The following is a 25,130-nucleotide window of genomic DNA, read 5'->3' as shown; positions in this document are numbered from 1 at the left end:
GCATGAAAGAACAATAGGAAGAAGTAAAGGCTGATCGGTGAAATTAAGTAAATACAGGGGAAATACAAAGGAAATACAAACCCATTTTTAGAGTAAATGGAGAAAATGGCAGACACAATGAACAAGAAATGATTCTGTTTCTTTATGGCTACAGGAAGAGCTGCATCTCAGTCAAAGAAGCTGTAGTTAGAAGCCATTGCCTTATTGTGGGTAAATGTAAATTTCTACAGTCAGTTGTACACAGGAAATCCAACTGGCAGCCTAATAGGCCCTCAGAGCTCTTAAAAAAATGAAGAGTTGGTAGAGTTAACAATTACTTTTGCATTAATTTACTATAATTATTAGGTGTTAAAACAAGTAGTACAAAAACTAGCATTTCAAATATGTTAGGAAGAAGCTGAAGAAATATTTTGGTAGAATAATTTCTTTGATATGAAGCAAAATGACCTCTTTCTTCTTTGTCACATACATCTGGTTAAAGTGTTGTACCTGATGTTGTACCTAAGGTACAACAAGTAGAACAGGTCTGTTCTAATTAATGAGTTGTTACTACAGAGTTTCCTTTTTTTTTTTTTTTAATGATCAGCCAGTTTCTGAGGCTCAGCTGTGTGGAAAACTGATAGAAAGCTTGAAATTTAGGTTGTCTGCAAAATGGAAGAGTTCCTTTGAAGAAGATTGGTTTGTTTAAAGGTAGTTTTCATGGGGGCCAAACAAGCTGTCTAAAAAATAATGTCCTTAGGTATTAATCATGGTAATGAAGTTTTTATTTTAAAAAGTTGTTTATTATTTTAATTTGCATTTGTATTTACTGTCCATTTGTATTCAAGGTTTACTGCATCCACATAGAATTGACATTTTTGAGGATTACATATATGGAGCAGGCCCAAAGAACGGTGCATTTAGAGTGCACAAATTTGGCAAGAGCCTTGTAGAATATCTGAGTGTGGATGTTGATAAAGCAAAAAGTGCCTTGATTTTTCATCGCTACAAACAAATGGACTGTGAGTAAGCATAATTACTTTAAATTCAATATTACCTCAGGGGGAGAAAAAAAAGTGACCAAGTTGTATAAATATGAACCCAGAGCCTGACTGTATGAACTGAAAATAGATTGTCATATTTTTTTATATATAATTTTGATGCGTTTTCACTCATTTGAAAGGATGCTGGACAAGTTTGTACACAGATGCCTTTTGTACCTGCACTGTAACAGATATAAAAAAAAAAATTAGAAGAGAGATGAATAACAATCCCTCTAGCCAGAAACAGATGAAATTTTTTACTCCATGTTACCAATACATTTTTTGGTAATGGAATAAATTCTGTCCTTCTGTGGGTCTTACACTGTTGTTTGAGGGAGTGTGTTCACAGACTTGAGGCTGTTCCTGGGAAGTGGAAATGTGTCAGAATTTTTTTATCTGATTATTTATCTTTTCTTAGCTTAGGAACACAGTTCTAAATTTATTAAATAAAAAAAAAAAAAAGCAACCAACATTTCTAATATTTTGTCTTTTTATGCAGTGCCCAATCCCTGCTTGGACCTGACGTGTGAATTCATTTGTTTACTCAACCCTTCTGGTGCAACATGTGCTTGTCCAGAAGGAAAGTCATTGATGAATGGGACATGCATCGACCAGAGCCTCCTAGGTAGGTATTGAAAACTTAGGAAAACCAGAAAATAAACAGCTGGTCATTTTTGGTCATTGCAAAAGGCCAGGTTGGCTGTGGGTGCAGCTTTGTGATGTTGTTCAATACACACATCACTTACCTGAAACTGAAAGGAAAGGTGAAGAAACAAAATATGATTAAAAACAAACAAACAAACAAACAAACAAAAAACTCCTCTGCTAATGTTCATCAAAATGAAAAATGATCTTTCAGCTTAACTGATACAAGATGATACTTAAAAGTGAGTGGGTATGAATACTGACCAAAAGCACTGAGGTGTTTTGGATCTCAAATTAAATGTGAGTCATTTAGGAGAAAAAAAAACACTGCAGCAATGGTGAAAAGGCAGCGAGAGCAGCATAGCAAATAATAATGACTTTGAAGTAACAGTCAAAGAAAGAAAAAATCCTGCAGAATTTTTATCTAAATCTATATCTTCTGGGAACGTTTATAATGACTAATACTGAGACACAGGAAACCAGATTTCATGAGAGAAGAGCCTCTAAGTTCATGCTGTATTTTAGGGATGGGGAGGGAATCTTTTCCATGGAAGATTATTAAGTACTTTAAAACTTTCTTCACTCTAATTTAGGCCAAACCTATCTTGGTCACACTGCTGGAATGATTTCTTAGCTAGTCTGAATTAGTAAATGTTCTACAAATCACAGAATAGCATTTCTGGTGTGTATTATGTGTAGTAGGATGTTTTTCTGATGTTTAATTCCAGGCTCAGAAGTGCAAGTGGTCGATATTTTGGTGAGGCCCTCTCTGCTTAAAGTGCTCAATTTAGCAATTAAATTAATTTACCTGAAATGTCATAATTCTCTGGAGAAAATCTCACCCATCTATACTGCCTACGCTTTAAATATTGAATTAACAGGGCTGTGTTTTAGTGGTTCATGACATGGTATTATTAAAACTGTCCAACTCTGGACACAAATCAGTCTGAACACCCTCCCTGCCCCTCCAAGTGTCAGCTCTTTGTCCCTCTCAGGTGGACACTTGTCAACACTTTCTGCTGCTACCACACCACCTAAAGACTATTTCAGATTACCCACAGTTATTACTTAGGTGTTGGAGAATGGAAAAAATAAAAGAAATTTGCTTTTTTCTTGGTGACTTGTACCAGCCTGAATTCATCATTTCAGTAATGCTCCGTTTTTACTAGTGGGCAAAGGATTATGCTGTGGTAATGTTTTCAGGAATGTGTGTTTTTATTAAAGAAGGATCTGAAGAGGTTCTTAAATGACTTGTTATAAATTTTTATGGATAGACAGAAAATGCCTAGAGAAGCATTTTTAATTTATTGATAATTTTCAGTACCTTCCCATGGCTGCAATATCTGTTACGACTTTTTAAAGGGCTGCTGAATAAGTGTTTCCTTAGTTTTTTGTTTACAATTATATTTCAAGTAGTGTCGAATATAGGCTTTTTCTTATTTTTTTTTAATCTATGTTATTTTTGTAATAGTGGACTGCCAGTTTTGTAGTATCACAGATTACAAATTTTGAATTGAAACTCCTGCCTCATAGTACTCTCTAATAATGTTTTTTGCACCGTTTTGATTATTTTTTTTTTAAGTGTAAGTGGATGTTAAACATTTGTCCCTTGCTGAGACTCCAGCTTCCAAGGACCAGCAGAGATTTCTGGAAAGATCAGAGCTGACTCCAAGATCAGCATCTTGAACTGATACAGGTTTATAATTAAAGGCTGACTGACAGTCACTTGCCATTTACAGGTCACTAATAGCCCACAAACTAAAGAAAAATCAATTTATAAATCAGGTTCTTTTCCTTTAGGAGGTTATACAGTGTAGAATAAAAACTAGGAGCTGCAGTTTTCCTTTTGTGATGAAGATCTAGCAAATGTATGTGAAATATTCCAGACCCCACATGTTCACCTTTTTTAAAGCTCTTCAGAACATTTTTGGCATAGTTAAGGATGTCAGTAACCCAAACCAGAAAATCCTGCCTTATTTTTGACTGTAGATTTTTGAAGGGTGACCTGACAATCCAAAGGGAGGTTATACAGACTTTTTTATTTTCTGTTGATCTGCCATAAAATCCTGATTCAAAGTTAGTCAAAATACTCTTGGCAATTTTGGTGATCTTCTGGGTTTTGAGATGTTCTGGATTTTACATACTTCCACACAGCTATTTTAGGTTGTGTGTTTTACTTTTAGAAATTAGTATCAATTGTGGATATCAAGAACTAGTTGGGTTGAATAACATATAATTTTTGAATAATATACAATTCAAGTTACAATAGAAAATAGTAGAATATTAAATATTCATAGTATTTTTAATGTCTTTGAGTGGTTTTTTTAGTCTTTTTAAATGCAGTAAGGAAACTAGCGATAGATTTTCATGACTTGGCAGAGACAAAATGGGACAAGCCATCTCCAGTTCAATTCAATTTCTCCATCTTAGTCTGTCTACCATAAAGGTTGGTGACTGCCAGGTAATCTCAGTCTTGCTCTGTTCCTTGTGCTAAATCCCAAAAACTGACTCAGATTCCTGATCATTGGATTGTTCAGTTTCTTTTTTTTTTTTTTTTTTTTTTTTTTTTAATCAGAAGAAAATTAGTCAAGTCCTTAAATTCTGCATACTCTTAGTCTTGGCTTGGTCCATTGTGTTATTTTTTCTTTATGAGTCCTAAGTGAGGAATTTTAAATATTGATTCCTCAGCGGCTTTCTGTAGGGCTGAATCCAGATTGCCTCACACAGCTGTTTCCCAAGCACCTCAAGCAACTGAGGAGAAACAGCTTCTGGGTTTGATTTGGAGTTTCCAAGCTGGAGTCATTACAACATATGGGTGTGTTGCATCATTGAGAATGATTTTTTATAACAAAGTGAGGACAAGTTCCCGTGTTTTCTGAGATAAGCTTCCATCTCATTTCTCCCTGGATGATTGTGACTGACAGACCAGAGTTCTTTTGGGGTTTATTTATTCACTAAAACAGGCTGAACTTTTTCAGTTTAGAAGCTACTCTTTAGTTTTCCTAAAGGAAAGAGCAGAGTACCACCTCATTTCCCTAAAAGAGACCCCTGGATTTGCATCCATTAGGTTTCTTGTATCTAATTGTCTGTAGCACAATGAAGCTAAAAATGTACCCAGAGGAGGAAAATGGAGAGACTTGCACTGGAGGAAGACATTGAGTCCCACAGCTGAACAAGCAGGAGTAATGAACACTTCCAAGAGTTCCCTGTTCTGGAGCCTCATGTTCATCACTTTCCTCTTAAGAGGGGAACATTTCTGCTCTTTTGGTTGAGTGGAAAGCCTGAGGAAAAAATTCCAAAGACTCAGAACTGATGTTGCCTCTGAACAGAGATGAAACATTTAATTTATCACATTGCTTCCCTCAGCACGTTTCTGTGGGGACTTGCCCACTGCATACAGAGATTGCAGGCAGATAAAATTCTTTGGCTGGGGTTGGGGAGGTTTATCCCTGTGTACCTCCTTTTTCAACCCCAAAGTCTGCCTCAGGGAGGAGGAGCTACTGCAGTTTGGTCCATGCTTTCTTCTTGGGGGTGGTGCTGCTTTTTCAGACTTCTTAGATACCAAAAAAAAAATTTAAAAAAAAAAGAAAAAAAAAAAAAAAAAAAGGAAAAAAAAAAAAGGGTCACAAAGAAATCTGCTTCTGCCTTGAAAAAAAATATAAAAATCTTCTGTTTGCAGCATTTCTTCTGTATTTACAAAGGGGCAATTGTTGGGAGGGGTATTTCCCAGTAGAGAAGAAAATGGGTGCCAGTTAGATTTTCTCACTGTGCATCCTCTACTTAACCATTCTCCTCCTTTTAAAATTGTAAAGAAAACAGATTTTCTTAGAGGGGGAAAAAAAATGAAGGGAAAACAAAGAGGAGCATCTGTCTTACAGCCTTCAGACAAAATTTGGGAAGAACAACTTGTTCTGATGCTTTTCAGCATATGGAGAACTGGCAGGTATAGTACGACTCTCATCTGAAGGAAGATTTATAGAACATTACCTCAACATTACGGCTCTGCTCTCTGTCTTTATTAGCTGCATTCAGCTCAGTAAAGGATGAGCTACACCTTTGTCCAAGGGAGAGCCAAGAGCAAATAACTTTCTGCCCCTTGGGATGAGTATTTCCCACTGTGGGGAGGGAAACTGTTCCAGTCCCAAAGAATGTAGGTCCCGACCCTTGTGCTCTGTAACATCATCTCGCCATTTAACTTGTCTAGTCCAGGAACTGGGGACACTTCAATAGGGAGAAAATAGCAAAAAAGATGCATTTTTCTCAAGAAAGAATAGGGTTGTTATAGAAATGCCAATAAAAGATATATCTTGTGTAAGTGGGGGAAAGCAATGGAATATCAAAAACTTTGAACAAGTGAAAGAAAAAAATACCCATAGAGTCCACAAAGCTTTGATTTGCTGTTTTATCAGTGTTACTTCTTTGTAAGATTTTCCTTTTGCTTCCAGTACAAGGGAAGAGTCAAAGATGAAGCTGATAAGCCAAAGTCTAATAATGTTTGTGTCAAACAATTTTACTGGGAAGTAAAACATGAGAGAAATGACTAAACAGAACCCTTTGATTATGTATTAAAGATGTTTAAGATTGAAAGAGGCAAAACAAGGCAGCAGAAGACTAAGTATCCAGATTAGGGGAGAATATATAAAATTACATGGTCTGAAATCCTTTCTTTCATGTTAGAGAGATTCATAGCTAGACTAGGGATAGGATAAAAAGTGAAATGATATAACTCTGTCATTTCAGAAGTAAAAAGAGCAGCTGAGAGGTCTTTAAGTCTGAGTTTAGCTAGCTCAGAGCAGCATTGAAGACTGGAGTTTGAAACTTCTGTGATTTTGTCTTTTTAAGAAGTTTGTTGCAAGGGTAGATACTTGCTAGAGCTGTTCCCCCTTCTTTCTGAGGTATTTATTCAGTAATTCCAATTAACTGTATTCAGCTTTTTATACTAATTCTTCTGTATTTTTCTCCTGTGTTCCTTTCGTTCCTGTCTTCTCCTGTGGAACTGTTCTGCTCATGTCTCCCACACAAAGGCAGACATGTCATCCCCTTTTGTACTCAGGATATGAATCGGTGTAATTTGTTTCTTGCATTTACCTCCAGACAAAAAAGCAGCACCATTAAACCCTGTATGTTGTTCAAGTTTAATATACTGTTTTAAAACTGCCTTTTCCATTGCATCTTTCAATCCTCTTTCTTAGCTTATTGAAAGTCCAAAATTGCTGTATTACCTTTTCTCTGTTCTGTGTTAGAGTTGTACTGAAACTCTTAAATTTGTTTCATAGAGAATGAAATCAGTAGTAATTTCCATATTTTTTTTTCAAAATTTTATATCTCAATTCTGTGGAATTTCTCTAAAAGAGAAATAGAAGATGTTTTTAATGCACTATCAGAAAGGTTCATAAAAATGAGCAGTTGTCTCTACTTCACTGTTATTTATTCTGTTTTTGCCAAGTTCTGCTCCGTAAACTCATGACTAATAATAAGTAAAACAGATAAGATAAGCAAAACAAAAATAGACCTTCTCTCCAATAAGATATGCTACATTATCCATTCAAACAACTTCCATAATGAGTAACCGAAGAACGGTTCATGGAACATCAAAGGATTTAATGAACCACCCAAATTAATAAAACACTGAAGCATCCTCAAACTCCCAAATTAAAAGTAACTTTCTTACAGCAATTGTATATATCCAGGGTGGATACCAAAAAGCAAACAGGATTTCATGATTTTATTGTAAAACACACGGAATAATGAGGTGCCAGTCAGTCCATCATGGGAACTTTAAGATTTTCTGCCTAGTTGCACCTTAATTGTAGAAAGGTGCAATTATCTGAAAGACGACAGTTTCCAGAAGTTTTGTTTAAACAGCTTTTATCCCAGATTTTGTGCCTGTGCCACCTCAGCACTGGCTGTGAAAGAAGGCAGCAGATCCTGCTGAGGAGAGGTGCACACAGGCAGGAAAAGAGAGACTTGGGTGCATCCATAGGAAGGGCTCTGCAATAGCACAGTTGCATTCCTGGGTTTTACAGGGTTCTTTCTGGAGAGAACTGTTTAGGTAGAGAACATCCAGCATCCTGAACTCCACACTTGCAACACAATGTGTTTCTTTAAACCTCAAAGGAGTTGCTGTGCCTGTGCCGTACCATTCAATGTTGGACCTCAACCAGTAAGGGACAAATAGGAACTTTGACTCTTTTTCATGAATTGTTTGACTAAAGCAGATGAATTCAGAAATGCTCCTGCAGGTGGTGGATGTATTATTGAAAAGTTATTGGTACTTGTGGCGTCCCTCTGTTTAAAGCCATGTCGGCTCAATTCCTAGATTAGTTGGGAAGCAGTCTGGTTTCACAGGATTGTTTTGCTGTGTGACAAATGAAGTGTCATTGATGAAAGCATGATTTGGGTTGCAAAGGTGCTTTTCTGCTTCTTTAGGATTACAGCTGTTTGTATGTTTGAGCATTGCATGTGTGCTCATCTATAATTAATTTGTTGTTATGATTGAGTGATTTTATACCTTGCTGATTGAAATCAATAGAGGTTTGCTGTTCAAAGCGTTTCTAAGAGAGGCACAACTCTAAGTACAAAAGACCTTTACACAAAGACTGAATCTGGCCTGATCAGAGTTTGTGTCCCCTTATACCTCATCACTGAGAGGGTGGCACTGCTGCCATAAGAATTGTGATTGCAGGGCAACAGGCAGCTTCCCTTCTCAGGGATTTTACAGTCTGAGCAGGAAAAAAGAAATTATCAGAAGATATGACTGAGGAGCAACAAGTTTGTATGCAACTACCGATTTTTGAAGAGGATTTAAAGGCGAAATAATTTTGTTCTAAATATTTTGGACAGGGGCTTAGTTAAGAAAGCTGTTAGCAGAGAATGTGGAAAAGAGATCCAAAAATGGCTAATAAAAAAGGTCTGAGGTCACCAGAAAGTGACTGGGAAGTTTTCCGAGGTCTCCCAGATGAAACCAATGTTCCATTTTCCAATTCTCAAACTAGGAATTATCGTTTCAAACAAGAATTCATACTATCATTCCTAATTTAGATCCTAGGGAGGCCAACTTTCCTGTGCCATGCAAGAGCTCCCACCAGCTCTACAGCTCCTGGCAGCCTTCCCAGGGCTTATGGTCTCGGAGGTGTGTGGGTTTTCTCTGTCACTATGGGAACAGAAGGGATAGTTTTCTTTCTCCATTCTGCAAAGTGGTATTTTGCCCCTCACTGGTAGAGCTCTGTGGCTGTGTTTGAGGCAACGTCCTGCTTTGCCATCACGTGAAGCTGGGGTTGTTGAATCTGTGTGTGTGTGTGTGCTCTTGCTGCAGATGGCAGCTGTAAATTAACCTGTGAGAATGGAGGGAAGTGCATTATAAACGAGAAGGGGGACCCCCGATGCCACTGCTGGCCAAGCTACTCTGGTGAAAGGTGTGAAACCAACCACTGCTACAACTACTGCCAGAATGGAGGGACCTGTGGGGCCTCTCTCCTTGGTAAGTATTTCTGAACAACTCATTTACCTGCATTAAATGCTTGAATTTGTTTCCTTTTTATAGTATTTTTTTTCCTCTTTATTTGCTTTGTCTGTACTTAAACAATATGCAAAAATAGCAGCATGTTCCATACATATTCTTTGTAATCAATAGGGCTTTTCATTCACTTTTCTGGGTGTTTCAGCAGTTAAACTGTATACCAGAAAAGGGAGAATATAAGTAAATATTCAGTGTAAAGGTTTGTATGTTGAGGTATAGCAGTGGAATTGTAAAGCAAACGTCCAGTCAAACTACATCTACAAAAAGTCCATACATCTTCTTCTCTAAATTTATATCAATTCACCCCCTAAATTTATGCACCCCTCTGTGCATACTCAGAGATATTTGCTTAAATACCTGACCTCAATCCCTTACTTTTGTCTTACTGGAGTTCACCAAATAGGAATTCTACTCCTCTAATTCTCAGGAAGATTTTGTTGGTGAGAACTCAAATCCTTAATTTTCCTGAAGGAATTTGAAGTTACATCTCCTGGGTTCAGGGGGTTTATCCTATTAAAAATCATGCATTTGACAATTGGTCTTTGTCCCTAACATGTTAAGCTTTTGTACTTTGTATAATGTTTGGGCTAGAGAGGAAAAGAGTAAAAAGAGATACTCTAAAATGTAGCAATTCTGTGAGAAAAGAGAACTCTATTTTCTGCTTCAGGGAATATTTAAATATTTGATTCAAAATACAAGAGCTGAAGAAGAGTTTGCTGCCCCCTTCTAAGAACCTTTCATCTGTATAGGATGCTGTTAATCATTTTCTCCTGGCCATGATGTGGCCACCACCCTCTGAAAAGAAACTCCAGGCACCTGACCCTGAGAAGTTTGTGACTGCTCATCACAGAGATTCCTCCCTGTAATGCAGAATTATGTGTCTGAGTTTCTGTGGCAGAAGGGGCTTAGACTGTAAAGATTTCCTCAGCAGTCCTTACTAATTAACATTAGGCCGTGTAGTTTGGCAATTTAGCCCCACTTGCTGGCTTCTCTGGAGCCTCCTCCCATTGACTGAGGCATGGTGGCAAAATTCCAAGTGAGTGCAAGTAATTTATTCTTTCAGCTCTGAGTAGCTGAGGGTTAATAATGTTGTTCATAATAACGACTTAATATCAGAAAATGAGAATTACTTGTACTGGAAGTTGATGAATTAGACTTTAAACTGCTCCTAACAGCTGATGGAACTACTGACACAAATGATAAGCAGTGATTTTTATCAATGTGGTGAGATCAATAAATGCTAAGTGAGGACGTGCAAGTGAATGGAAGTGATGGTTTAAATGGCCTGCAGATCTTCCTCATCATCTGAAGAGAGGATGTTTATTCCCACATTTTTACATGTCTGGCATCTAATTGATTATTTTGTGGGGTTAAAAGGCTTAATAAAATTAATAACTTGGCTTCTGGAACTCAGCTCTGTTGTGAGTCCTGCAGAGACCCCAGGGTTTTATTTAATCCCTTTCTTTTGGCAGTAGCCACAGGGCTCGCTCACCTCCAGCAGTTTGTTTTCCCTCTCCCAGGCAGCTCACACGTGCTGTGCTCACACAGCTCTGCCATCGCATGGATATTTTTAATTTTCATTTTCCTGTTAAATCCAGCCTCTGAAATCTCTCAGCCTTGCTAAAACAATTAGTGCGGTAGGTTTTGCCACCACTGGGTAGAGGCAAGATGTGAGCAAGGTCTACAAAACACTTTGTTGAATTCTTAACATGGGACTGGGGAGGCAGGAATCAGCCTGAGGATGAAGCAGTCAGCCTGATGCTTGGTCCCAGATGGAATGAGGTGTCTGCACTAAAGTGCATCAGGAGAGCCTGCATGTGTGTCACCACAGTCCACATTTCATTGTTCAACTACCCAATTTGTGTGCTGCAAGGACCTTTAGCTGCTGTTAAAGGTTTAGATTCCCCCAAAGTGTGCCTTTAGGAGCTGAGACCAGCACAGAGCTGGTTCTGATGGCTGTACCTGTGCATACCCACTGATAGGAATGTTGTTCTGCTGTGCTGGGTCCCTTTAGTTTCATCAAATTTTTAAGAGTCATATTTCAAGTTAACCAGATGTCCTACCTGCCATTTCCAATTCATGAGGGTAGCCGTGCCTTGAAGCCCATACCATAACTTTCATGTGCTGGAAATGTGGAAAAAAAGACCTTGTATCTTTCTAAATCACAGTGGGTCCATCCAATATTCCAGATAAATGTTTAAGTTGATGTGCATCTCATCTTCCTTGCATGCCTAGCCCCTGGACCCTGGAAATATTCTATTAAGAGGAAATCTCTGTTTCTTATCAGGCTGTATTTCTTATCTATATCAGTCCAGAAACCAGTGTGTTACTGAAACAAACTAGCATGCCAGTGAGAGCCCCTTATCACAGTTTAATCTAACCCATGATGTACCAAGGCTGTTATGTGTTTTACAGAGAGAAGTTACACTGGACTCCCCAAAAGCATTGAAAAATGTAATTAAACCAAGAAAACTTAATTCCTCAAGTGTTTTTGCGGCAAACATTTTGTCTCGCCGGTTGAATACACAGTCCTTGAGTTGGGCAGGGCACTTGTACCTGCAGGAGATGCACAAGCCCTTTGCAGTTGGTCTGAGAGTGTGAAATCCAGACCAGCCTTCTCCTTGTCTCAACCTTCCAGGCAGAGCTGATCTGCAGTGCCAGGCTCATGGGAGAGTTGCTAGTCTGCTGTTACTTTATTCTTGCACATTTCTACACATAGGAATGAAAACGTTATTTATTACCAGGAGTTGCTGAGTTTCTCATTAGTGGTTTTCTAACTTCAGCATTATATTTTGTCTAGATTTGTAGTTTTTCCTACCAGGTTGATTTGCCTGACAGCAGTAGAATCATTAAGACTGGGAAAGACCTCTGAGATTGACTCCAGCCCTTAACCCAGCTCTGCCAGGTCCACCCCTAAATCAGGTCTACGCGTGACACATCCTTTAAATCCCTGTGTTCCAATAAGGATATTGCAAACTGATTTTGGTAAAGAACTCCCTCAATTTCTGTAAAGTATAAGTTTACTATTTTAAAATGAAGTCAGCTCAGTATCATTTGACGTTGATCTGCTGTGCTATTGCTGTCAGTGCGTGCTTCCCCCTGTACTACAGTGCTCACCAAGACCTCCTCAACAAGCAGCAGTCATACTTCTGATCCATTACACACCTGACTCATCAAACTGACCTGCAAAACTGATGCAATCAAGTTCTACATGTTTTCCCAATTTTGCCTTTCTTTAAAGTGCATTTTTGTTCAAAATGATGACAATTTTTCCTCTGGAAGTTGCAGAAGCCGTACGTGTGCCAGTGCCAATCTAAACCCATCTGCAAAATATAAATGATCTGTGATCATTTCAGCTTGCTTGACCCTCCCTTTCTTAGAGGCTTGAATTGCCCTGGTCAATTCTCACAGGTTATTCTAAAAACTTTGAGGCAGTCCATCTCACAAGTGTCATTTTGCACACGTGGCCTCTGGAGATGATCCTTCCAAAGGGTCCCCACAGTTGGAAGCTTCCCCAGGAGTCAGGGAATTTCCTTTACTGATGATTTCTGGCTCAAAAAATGAGGAGATTTCCTGGGTATGAACCTTGCTTCATACTCTGATCCAAATAAAATGATGCAGCATACAAAATACTCTTCTGGTGAATGTGTGTGTTCTAGTGAATGTGTAAATCCTCCCCTTTTTCCCCACCTAATATAAAATAGCAATGTGATAACTAATTAAGTAAATTGCAGAGTATTACTAATTTTTTAAAACGTGATTGTGCTAAATCTTTGCTGGATGTGCTAAGTTGTAGAGCCTCATTATCTGCACACAAATGTTAATTTGTTAAACAAATCCCACTGGCAATTCAGGGATTATTCACTGTTGGCTTACTTACTGCTAAGCCTTTTGGCAAATTCCTATGTGAATGTTATATAGCCAGAGATTGGAGAAGCTTTAATTAAAATTTATAAGTTTACGACAGTTGTATTGAACTACAATAATTGAACAAAGAAAATGTCATCAGTTAATTAAAAGTACACATCTGAGACATGTAATTAAAAGTTTGGGTGTAATAATGAACACTTTCCAGTAAGCCAAATTAATGGGAATTTGGTCAGAAAAAGTCAATGTTACCATAAAAACAGACTTTGTTTCTTCATGTAGTTTAAAGTAAAAATATTGCAGCAATAGTTTGCTGATTGTCTCAAACCTATTAACTAAATTAACTAGTTCACAAAATCAGATAAATCCCTTTGTACTATACAAAAGGTATGTTTAATCATACAGAATTGTGATGTTTGTATCAAAATGAGGGAAAAAAGTCTTTCCTCTAAATGAAAATGTAGGAAATATTCTGAAGGAATCATTGTGTATGAAGCAGATATTATTTTGTATTCGATTTTGAGCAAAACCAGGTGATTTGGTGCCTACTGAAAGCACTGCCCGTGAGGAACCTGTTTTGCTGATGCCACATCAGTCCCAGGAATTTTCCATGGTGGTGTCAGCTGGACAGGGACTGTGGGGAGGATGAGGAGGGTGGTGTTTCACTGGAGCTGATCTCAGTTCCTGGCAGAGCCACCACCACTAGCATTGGAAAGAGCAGTCCCTGAGAGTACCCAGAGATATTTAGAAATTGTTCTTTTCTCCTTTTCTTTTCAATAACACTGAGAGACCCTGTATCTATTGGGATAGATCCCAATCAGCTCACCTACTAATTATCTTCAATAATGCAGCTTCTTTCCACTCCTATTGTTTCAGTAAAGCTAATTATGGTTCATCAGCCACACAAGAATGAATTATTATGATTCCCACAGACTGCTGATAACAACTGCAAAGGATAAGATACTGCTTACAGAAAGCTCATATAGAGCCACCTCCTTTTCTTTAATAATGACAGCTAGTTAAATATTGAAATTAATTGTGCATATTCACACATAACAACTTAAAAACACGTTTCTGGTTGTGAATTTACCAGTGACTGGAAGAAATAAATATTGTAGGTTTTGGTGAGGACATTAATCTGGATGGTCTCATCTTTCCAAACTTGCAGAAAGCTTGCAAAAATAATGCTATTCACCTAAGTTTCCGTTATTTTTTTACTTCTTAAACTTTTTTTAAAACTTTATTTGGTTATTGAAAATGCACAGTACTTGTCTTTTGCTTAGGCAGTATCAGGAATGAAAATTGATCTCCTTGCAAAATATATGTAAATATAAGCTTAAGGTATATGAATGAATTCCCAGAAGAAGTCACCCACATATTAGAGAGAAAGTAAACCAAGATATTTATGAGCAATTTTTGAAGTTTATTTGAAAAGTTATTATATATGCAATAGGTATTATGTAGCAAATTAAATTGACAAACCAGGAGTAACTACAGCTTCTGTATCCAAATCTAATTGAGCACTGAAAGATTTTGATCCCTGGTTTTTGGGTTTTTTTTGTTTCTTTGGGGTTTTTTTAATGATTTATTTTTTATAAAAAAGGGTGAAACTACATTTCATTTCTGTGTCAAAAATTTCACCTATTTTTTCATTTCCTACTGCCAAAAATAACTTTTGTCTTAGAGTCACCATAATATATTCTTCTTTATTCTGCTAAATTCTATTCTGCATTTGAAGCAGTTTAGCATTCTGTAAACCACTTTCCATGAGAATATTTTTCTACCTGCTAATGGGTTGTGAATCGTTCTGTGGTGGTGAGGGTCAGGAATTAAGAGGGAGTTTTAATTCTGTGTCTGTAGGGCTCTAATCCTGAGATTTCATGAGCAGGGAAGGTTCTGGAGCTCTCTGTGCATGAGCTCATCCTGCACTTTCTGTTATTTGGGTTATGTGACATCTTGGTTATATGACTGTTTCCTTTGCAAACATAAATCTATGTTCTGATTCCATGATACAAAACCTTATGGCATTGTTTGGCATTGTTTAATGCTGCAGTTTTGTTAAACAGTTCCTTGAACCAATTTTTTGTATCAGAAATAAATTACGAGAATAAGGCAAATGAAAATGTCATTATTAGTATTATTTCTGGTGTCAACAGTCTGTGTATAAATAGGCAATGGACTGTTAACATTACTGAAAGTCATGTTAAATTGAGTGACAAAAATGGGGTTTAGGCTATACTGCATTAAATTTTCATTTGGCTGTCAACAGTTTGGCATATTTATAAGTCTACTTTAGTAAAGAATAGGATAATTTTTTATACAAACCAGAAAAATATCATTGTCTCATCATTTTAACAAATAGAGGAATATTAATAATGAAAACTGATTTCCGACCTCCAGATCTATGTTCTATCACTATTTTATCTTTTCTTTTTACTGAAACACTTGTGCAGATGAAGGATTATGTGAAACCCCCTGTCTTGGGGGCAGAAATTTAAATACAACTGTATACATGGGGAAAAACAAGTGGAATCTGTGCTAACATCTGAGTTCAACATCTTTGATTTAATGTTTAGATCACAGGGGACAGATATGAATAACCAGGCTGATGCATATTAAAGTAGTTGGAGCTATTTTTAGGTCAATGGTTTTGTTCCTGCTGTACTCATTAGAGAAAGAGACTAAGTGATCTCATGGCCCTTAGGATGATTTGCAAAACACTTTAAATTAGCATAGCTTAAAATAGAAGATACAGAAAAGAATTACGTGAAGTGTGTCGTGTTAGAAGGGTAAGAAGTAAGTGAAGGAAAAAGATTGAATAAATCATTCTGCATGAGTCAGAGAGAGGAGACAAAATGAGGTTGCTTCACTTGCATTGGAAAATTCTCCAGTGAATCTCATATTAAATGATTGCACAGGATTAAGGGAAAGGCAGTCCAGAAGAAAAATTGGATTGTGAGGTTTGTAGCAACTAAACTGAATACTCAGTTTAGTCTTAATTATTCAATAACACAGCCAGCTAAGTGGAGAAGAAACACCAGCGAGGTGAGCAGAGTTGCACATCTCAGAGTTTCAGATGCAGCTGTGGTGAACATCAGGAGGCAAGTTGGAAAGCAGGTGTGGATACATTAAGTTGTCAATGATAAAATCTGAGAGGTTATTTTTCCTGTTTATGTCTGTAATTCCAAAGGGATTCTGAATCACAAATTCAGTACATTATGTCGTTAACTGGATAGACACAAAATCATGGAATGTTTCGGATTGGAAGGAACCTTAACGCTCATCTTGTTCCAACCCATCCTGTCTGCCCTCTTATTTCAGAAGAGTTCTCAGGTCCTGCTTAATCTTCATCTCTTTCATTCCTGGGAAGCCAGGGAAAACAAGAGTGTTAAACTTGGTTCTCCTTAAATTTAAGAAAATCCTTAAAGCTTATTGAAAGTGAAGAGAAGGGTGGGGGGAAAACAATGTCTTCCAAGAGATAATCAAGAATGAGGATAGTTTATTAGGAAATGAGAAGGGAGATGGCTGGTTGGACACATCAGGTCATTTACTTGAAGATTATAAATGAGATAAAAAAGCAAAGTCAGGAGATGGAAAAACATTAATGGGTTCTAGAAATTTGTTTTAAAGAAGATAAGCCTTCAGAAAATAAGACAGGAAAGTGGAAGGGTTTAATAAAACAGTGGAATTGTAACAAAGCTATAAATCCTTTGGACATGAGATTTAGATAAGGGGAAAAAATGGGAAAATTACAATAGGGAAGAATCATAGCAGGAAAATGCATTGGGTTTTAAAGACTATTTTTAAAATCCTTTGAAAAGAAGCTGTAGACTAGGAGTTCATTGTGTGCAAATGTTCATCCCAAAGTGTTAACTGCTTTTCAGACATTGAATATTGATGTTACAGGCACCTTTGGTCTGATGCCAGACAGCAATTTTTATGTAACAGTCTTCATTATCTGAGAGGGGTGGCATAACAAAACAGGCCCAGATACTTGTGGTTTATTAAAAATTGTTCTGTAAAGTGTAGCTATTAGTGCATTTGTAAATATCTTTATTTCATGTGATTATATTTCAAGGTTTGTAGATTTGAAGATAATGTAGTGCACTCTGAAGAGACAGCACTAGCGATCACACAAACAGTTATCCTCCACAAAAGGAGGAACCCAGCACAGCAGGATGATTTGAAGAATTGAATCACATCTTAAATTCCTGCTTAGAACCACCTTTGAAATGAGCATATATTTTAAATAATGGCTTTTTTCTCCTAAAATAGTCAAAGACTGTACATGCACAAGTGTAAAAATTCACAGATGCAGTTTTTGAGTGCCCATATCTCCCATAGCCAGTTTTGTTTTTTGAGAGTTCTGCATTCAAGCCGTGTTTCCAAAGGCATGTGGGCTCGAACACTGAAACTTCCTACTCTTACGCTCTCTGTGTTGAGAAAGTGCTGATCACTGTTTTAATTTGTATTTATTTTTATCATAAAATAGCTTTCTCTGTCCTGGACAGGCCGGCCGACCTGCAGCTGCGCTCTGGGTTTTACGGGGCCGCGCTGCAACCAGACGGTGTGCGAGCGCTTCTGCCAGAACGGGGGCACCTGCAGTGTCACTGCTGGCAACCAGCCCTTCTGTGCCTGCCTGGCCGAGTACACAGGAGACAGGTGCCAGTACTGTAAGTAATCTCCACAAATTATTCCATCGGTGTTTGTAGGAAAAGTTCTATGCAAGGGAAGTTATAAAATTTTTTTACGATGTTGTTAAATTTAGCCCCAGATGATTTGTGCTGCTGGGGCAATATCATTTGGTGTATTCAGGTGATCTTTGGGCTTATTTCTCCCCTTCTAGGTGGCTAGCTGAAGAAAGAGGTGTTTTAGGAATGATTTATTGGTATTTTCATGAATGAGACATAGAGTGGAATGGTCCAAGATGGATGACTTTGTCAGTAGCCATGAGATAATTGTGTTAAAATTTTCTACTACAGCTTGTCATATGTTTTGCTATGCTGGTAATGAATTGACATAGTTGGTTAAAGAACCTTCTGGTGACCCTAATCTTTGCAGACCAAAAAGTCTTTTAAACTGCTCCTTTACCTTTGTTTTCTGTTTCTAACCCCAGCAAGCAGCACTTTGAGGATAGCTTTGAGTTTCATATTGCTATATTCCTTCAGCTTGCCCAAATATCACCCTGAGTATGGTTTCTGCCCCATCCTGGTGTTGAGATTGAAAGGATTTCTAAATGTTACTCTTGGTTACTTCTTAGGACTTAGCTTCTATCTTTTGCATCTGATTTCTCCCTGTTTTTTCATTCCATTGACCCATCAGTCTCTTCTCATTGCAATAGTTTTCTGAAGGGTTTCCATGCTTCTTACTTTCTATAACTTCCTCTAACTTTTCACTTCTTTAACAAAGGAGTAAGTAGATTATCAACCAATAGACATTTTTCTCTTCATTTATATTCCTTTTCTTGCCATGCTTTTGTTTTCTTTCACCATTATCTCTTTTCAGTAACTCAAGACATTTGAACTTCATCTTGAATTTCTACTTTTGGTCACTCATTTACAAATGACAGTTTGTCTTCCCCATGTCTTTTCAAAAATGATAACTCACAAGCAACCTTCCTTAAGTTAGAACCAATTATTTTACTGAGATCTGAATGATGTTTTTCAATCATCTCATTTTTTTTCTACTCCTGCTTTGCTTTGACTGTAGCATTCTAAAGGCAAGGACTGTCATAGCCTTGTTAGACCGTCATAGTGCTTGTCATAGAACATTAAATGTGAAAGCCATCATCCCTTTTGTACCTTCAGTGAATTTGCTGAAGAAGGCTTGATTAAAGAAAAAAAAGAGAGATAGGAAATTAGCTGTTATAAAGGTCTGATTTAGAATTATCTATGAGATACAAGTATTTAGTTTTAGAGAAAGGTCTGTCAGACAAGGAAAGGGATAGTGTGTGTCTTAAGTAGGATTTGTACTGAAGTTAACTAAATATATTTCCAGTTGGGAGACTATGAAATAAATTGAAACCTTTGAATGGAAAACCAGCAGTAATTATGACTCTCCCCCCCCCCTTGGTATTAAGCAAACTGCATGAATCCACAAATAAGTATCTGCAAACACAATTGGGTGTTTGAAAATAGTATAGTACATAAATCATGCACAGACAGACACACAGATTAAGGAGAAATATTTACTTGAGGCTTACCCAAAACCAAACAAATTGTTTTCAGTTGAATGCTTCTGCAAACATCTTTTTTTTTTCTTTTTTTTTTCTTTTTTTTTTTTTTTTTTCTTTTTGAAGAGGATTAATTTAAATGTAAATTTAGGGGTACTTTTTAAACAGTGTTTATTATCAGATTTGGAATGTCTGGGAAACTGCCACAATACAGAGACCCAAAGACATTATAAAATGCAAAAGAAAATTAAGCTTTTGCTGATTTAAAACTTAAGTCTTTTGGTGGCGGGGGAAAAGATTTACAGTCTTAGTATTTTTTGGTGGCCAATAAGTTTTGTGAAATTATAGCAGTCTACAGTTAATAATGTGTATATAAAGTCACATCTGTTATTTTTTTTGCTGTATTCACATATGTGCATGATCTATTGCTTTATTAATCACCTTCACTTTGCATGCAAGCTGGAATACATTAATATGGCATTATTGCAAAGACTGGTTGCCTCCCAGATATCTTTTTCTGTCTGTCTTTGCCGTGATTGAAGGCAGTTCATATGCAAAGGATGACACATGAATGTGTGTAGGTATTTTACTCCTGCTCCCAAGCTTAAAATATTATTAGTAGGGTTTTATGGCAGGGAGAAGACATTTGCTTGCAGTATTACCAGCTTGCAAAGACCTTATTTTCCCCACACTTATTGTCTCCAATTACCCAATGCAGAGTTTCTCCTGTGATTAGTTCACATAAGGGCTAATAACCTAAATGTGTGCTCCGTGACAAGGCATTGGCATGGCTGAAATAAATTCAAGTGACTGAATTTACATAGAATTCTACTAACATTGTGCATGTTATTAAATACACATAAATCTGATGTATTTGAATGTAGTTCCCTGCTTTAAATTCCTGAAAAAAAACCACACCGAGTAGCTAAAGTTCATTTCTTGTATCATTTAAGGCCCAAACTACCTAAAAAGTAGGGAACATCTTCATGCAGTTACAATCATTCAAAGTGGATGCAGTGATTCCCCAAGCTGTGACTTTCTCTGAAACTGAAGTCCTTTTTTTAGGAGAAAAAAGAAATAATTTTGTGTCATTTCCACCCAAATGTAGAATAAACATTTTAGATGCTGCAGATGATTAAAGGTGTTTGTGACTGCAATCAGTCCTAAAAACTAATAATTGTTTTGACGTATAACCTATGAAAAGCTCCTAGGTATTTATGGGTTTTCATTTTGTTAATTTTGTTTGTCCTAATGTACATGCAAACATATGCCCCTTGCACTGCTCTTACATAAAATCACTCTCACTATTAGCTTTCAAACTGCAGTCGTTTTTGTTCCAAAAACAGCCCCCCTGCTGCAAATTGCCATTCCAATACCTGGAACTGGGGAAGGAGGAACAATGAACAACTTAATTTAGTGTCTTTTAAGCCACTCTGGTTGCTGATTCCTTCAGCAGCTGAGCCTACAGCCTGCACGGCCAGGTGGAGACGTATAATGAGTATTCAAACAAATAACTCCTCCAACAGCCAAGCTCTGTCCCCCTGGAAGCAAAACTCTTCCAGCAGTACTCAGTCCTTGGAAAGGAAGAAAAACAGCACAGAGTAGCACAAGCAAAATGTGTTTCTCACTTTGAGGTACAAGTGATGCACTGAGCTGTGGCTGGCCCATTCCTGGAAGTGTTCAGGGCCAGGCTGGATGAGGCTTGGAGCAACCTGGGACAGTGGAAGGTGTCCCTGCCCATTAAGAAGCTTAAATGATGACTTTAAAAGAAAAAGGAAAAAAACAAAACAAAACAAAAAAAACCCCCAAACAAATAAACAAACAAAAAACCCCAAACAAACAAACAAACAAAAAACCAACCAACCACAAAATAAAGTTGTCACTACCACATAAATAAAAATTAACCAACATGTTAAGATACCAGTATTTTTTAGCTCTTGGAAGCTTCTCCAGTTAGGCAATTTGATTTTTTTAAAGGGATGAAAACTGAGACAGTTACTGCTGGTTCTGAAGAGTTAAAGAATTCACTGCTTGAAATCTCAGTCCTACTGGCATTTAAACAGTTAAATACAATAATGGGGTTTTGCACAGTGTGTAAAGCTTATGCATGTATGTAGTACTTTGTAGAACTTACAGATTATGTCTTTATATATTATTATTAGAACTTCATGAAATTTTAATATGTGGATAAATGAAAATAAAACTTAATTATTTCAAAATATCGCTTCAATTTCAGTTTAGCATAATGCCGTTAATGGTAATGTGAATGTATCAGAAGATTTTTATTCAGCCAACCTCCCATTAAATACATTAACATTGCTCTGCTTTTCTCATCAGCAGTCTTTATATTATGCAGGATGATGCCATAAATGGTTAGACAACTAGAAGGGAAAAAAGAAGCCCTCTTATGAGTTTATACTTCCATTTCACTTCCTAAGATTACATTGTTAATATATTATATATCTGTTTATGGATCATTCCTGATTCCTGTGGTTGCCAGTGAGTCACCAGCTTCTGTTTTAATTTTGTTTTTTATTCTGGCGCCTTTTAAAACATGAAAGTAATTTGTGAACGTGAAAGAACCATGAAAGTAATGTATCATTTTTTTCTATAATGCACCTTAATGTCTTTTAGTAATCAGGTTACTCAGGTTGTCTGGTGTTGCTTTAGATGTTTGCCACCACTACTGCGTGAACTCGGAGTCGTGCACCATTTCCGACGACGGGAGCGTGGAATGCGTCTGCCCCGGGCGCTTTGAGGGCCCCAAGTGTGAGGTGGACAAGTGCCTCAGGTGCCACGGGGGACACTGCATGATAAGCAAGGACAGCAGTGACGTAGTGTGCAAGTGAGTGAGTGTGTGTGGGGGGGAGGATTTTGTTCAAAGTCCTACATTTAACAGCAGTTCCACTGCATTATCCTTTCAACCTCTCACGCAGTAGCTTGTCCCTGGAGCAGACACATCAGATCAGTTCCTCTGTGTGGTTCCTGCCCATGCAAAGCCTACTCACTCCTGGCTTTTCCAACCAACTTCTGGAGCACTCCTCAACTGGAGGAAGCACAGTGTAGCAGGAGACTGACTGTATTTTCACTTAAAAACACTGAAATTAATCTAGTTGATAATGGAGTTCTTCTGTACTGTTGAAATTTCTTCACGCTGCATTTTCTGTGGCAGTGATAGAGACATACTAAATACTGTTGGAGGCATGGGTAACGTGTTGTTTTGTATTATAATAGTTTATTTTCATTAAAAGAAAGACTAAATATGTATTGTGTAATAATATCGTTGCCTGTGCTAACTTTTCAAACCAGAAAAGAAAAAAAAGGATTCAGAAACCTAGAATTCTTTCAATCAGTAGATCTTACGATAATATATTAAAATACTGATTTTACAATGAAATGCTCAGATTTATTGAAATACTGATTATGTTTTGCTTTTTTTTTTTTTTTTTTAACCATGCCAGTTGCACAAATGGAAAGATTGCCTCTACCTGTCAGCTGTGTGATGGTTACTGCTACAATGGTGGCACCTGTCAGCTGGACCCAGAGACAAATATACCTGTCTGTCTGTGAGTATCCTGCATCCTGCAGATCATTAAAATGCCTGTGTGAAAACAAAAAATAAAATTATTATGCATGTGTCTGTATTTTTGGTCTCTCTAGGATAATTAATGTGCTGGTTGCAGTTTCAGCTTACAGTATTTGTTTTGTAGCTATTTCTGTAGCCTCATACTTTGCATACCTTTTTTGCAAAATGTGTGTTGAAATTTAGAACTAAGGGCTCTATTGTGAATGCATATAGACACAAAGATATATCTTCAGAGACTTATAGTAATTTCAGGTCTGTTTGGGCATTTTTTTCTGGAATGGAAACTCGAGGTTGCCTGCCCTGCTTCTCAGAGGTGGGTTAAGTCTTTTCTCCTACATAGATGGTCAGATTTGGAGGCGAACCCCTTCTCCTGATGGCTGGAGAATAGCAAAAGTGATGTCAGGGTTATTTCCCTTGTGGGGATATGCTCATTATCTCTCATTTCTGCCCTAACCTTCTCCTGCCCAGAGTATTGTGGCTGCACTGAGGTGAGACTGTGCTCTCCCTCCTGTTCCATGATCGAGAGAGTAATTCAGGGTGCTTTACGTAAGCTCAGGCTTAAAATGCCAAAGAAATTTGGATTCTGTAGCCTAGAAGTGAAGTATTGTTGTAAGCAGAAAAGCCTACACTCTACCACTCTGCTCCTTTCTTGAGAGCTATGGTGTATCTTCTTTTTCAGCTGCTCAGTATAAAATACTGAAGTGATCACTTTGGCAACAAATTTATTTCTTTCCTGCTCTCAGTTACTCTGAGCTACCTAGTCATACTTTTTTTTTTTTTTTTTTTTTTTTTTTTTTTAAGTTATTTCCCTAAAATATTCGTTTTGCAATGGTCTTCCTCTTCTCCAAAGAACCTGGAGTTCAGAGCATCCTCCAGGCTGGAAGGATAGAAATGTTGGAAGACAGACTTGGACCTGAGTGCCTCATTCCCTGGGTGACATAAGCAAATTGTTGCCCAAAGGGATCTGGCACTACAACTTTGTGAATACAGATACAGCCACACCTTCATTTTTTTGTTGCAGGTGATCTTGAAAGAGTTTTATTCAGTCTCTCAAAGGAGTTTAATAAATGCCTAGATTTTCTTAATGGAAGAGATGGGCCAATAGTTCCTCCCTGTGAGAGGAACTTCTGCAAGAGAAAAAAGACACAACTGTAATGACACTACCATTGAAACTTGTCAGTGCATGTTTGCAGGCTTGGGGCTAAAGACAATGTAATTTAGGTCTGCACAGTAGCCCTTACTGAGTTGTAAGTACTTTAACTGCTCATTTTTTTTTCAGTATTATTTTTACCTGTTTTTACCATTTTCCTTTTAATTTGTGCCTCCTTAAATGTCTTTAGTTGGGGAGTAGAGACTGATATCAAAGCAACAATAGGCTCAAATATGATGATTAAGCCTGGTGATTCATTTGGTGAAACATCCAGAATGGCATTTTTGGAAGCTTGTGACTTTTCGCTATTTTTTTTCTTATAAAACTCTCATAGCATAAAACACCATAGCATCTCAAGGAAAAAAAAAAAAAACAAAACGGTTTTGTGTTTTAATTTGTGTGTAGATTTACAACTCATAAATGCTGCAGCATACACCAACACCATGAACAATGCTAAGAAAATGGTAATGAACATTTTTAAAGCCATTACAATCTGGATCAGTCAATAGAAATGTACATCTGACAATAATACTCTGAGAACCCTTCAGGCGGTATAGACCCATTCTGTTAAAAACTGTTTGATCAACACTCATGAGCAAACTTTTCAGTATTGTCAGATGGACTTTCCATGAAAAAGAAAAAACTTAATTTTGTCTTCTGTGAGTGTGTGCCCGTGTACGTGTGCGTGTCTTGCCGTCTTTATTTGTGACGCGTTTAAAATCTGCTCAGCACAAGGCAGAATATTTATGTAGGTCTATTTTACTGAAATTCTGCAGATGCTCTGTGGGGTTTAAAAGTCAGCGCTGTGACCAGAAAGTGAACCCTTGTGATTACTACTGTCAGAATGAGGGAATTTGCACTTTAACCACGTTTAATGAACCGAGATGCAAGTAGGTTTAACCTTCCACTTAATGCTGCGCATTCTGTGACATCATTCCAGGCCACAGTTCATTGGTTCAACTCATGCACATTCACATACATTTCACAATATATACTTAATCTGGGGGACCATTTCTATAAGACACACTTACCCTCTGAGAGTTGCACTGATGAGTATATTTAAAAATACATTTGGAGTGTGTGTACCATTAGGGGAAGAAATAAAAGGCTTCATTTTTACTAAATAAATTGGAAAAAACCTGAAAATGCCTCTTGCCCTCTATTGCTCA

The 25,130-nt window shown here is 37.4% G+C and overlaps 1 protein-coding gene across 1 annotated transcript in view; it reads left to right on the top strand.

Moving 5' to 3' along the window:
- The window catches only part of LRP1B (LDL receptor related protein 1B), a 474,351-nt gene that overhangs the window by 429,731 nt on the left and 19,490 nt on the right, over nt 1-25,130 (top strand). The window contains exons 80-85 of the mRNA XM_066190543.1: nt 828-1,001; nt 1,522-1,647; nt 8,983-9,147; nt 17,565-17,726; nt 21,896-22,070; nt 22,687-22,791. Of these exons, the coding sequence (XP_066046640.1) occupies nt 828-1,001; nt 1,522-1,647; nt 8,983-9,147; nt 17,565-17,726; nt 21,896-22,070; nt 22,687-22,791 (907 nt within the window). The remainder of the gene's footprint in view (nt 1-827; nt 1,002-1,521; nt 1,648-8,982; nt 9,148-17,564; nt 17,727-21,895; nt 22,071-22,686; nt 22,792-25,130) is intronic.

The sequence above is a fragment of the Chamaea fasciata genome, unplaced genomic scaffold, assembly GCF_029207755.1.
Source record: "Chamaea fasciata isolate MVZ Bird 193981 ecotype frontalis unplaced genomic scaffold, bChaFas1.0.hap1 SCAF_8, whole genome shotgun sequence".
NCBI classification, from domain to species: domain Eukaryota; kingdom Metazoa; phylum Chordata; class Aves; order Passeriformes; family Sylviidae; genus Chamaea; species Chamaea fasciata.
Note: the sequence above shows the minus strand (reverse complement) of the source record. Positions and strands in the feature narration are given on the sequence as shown.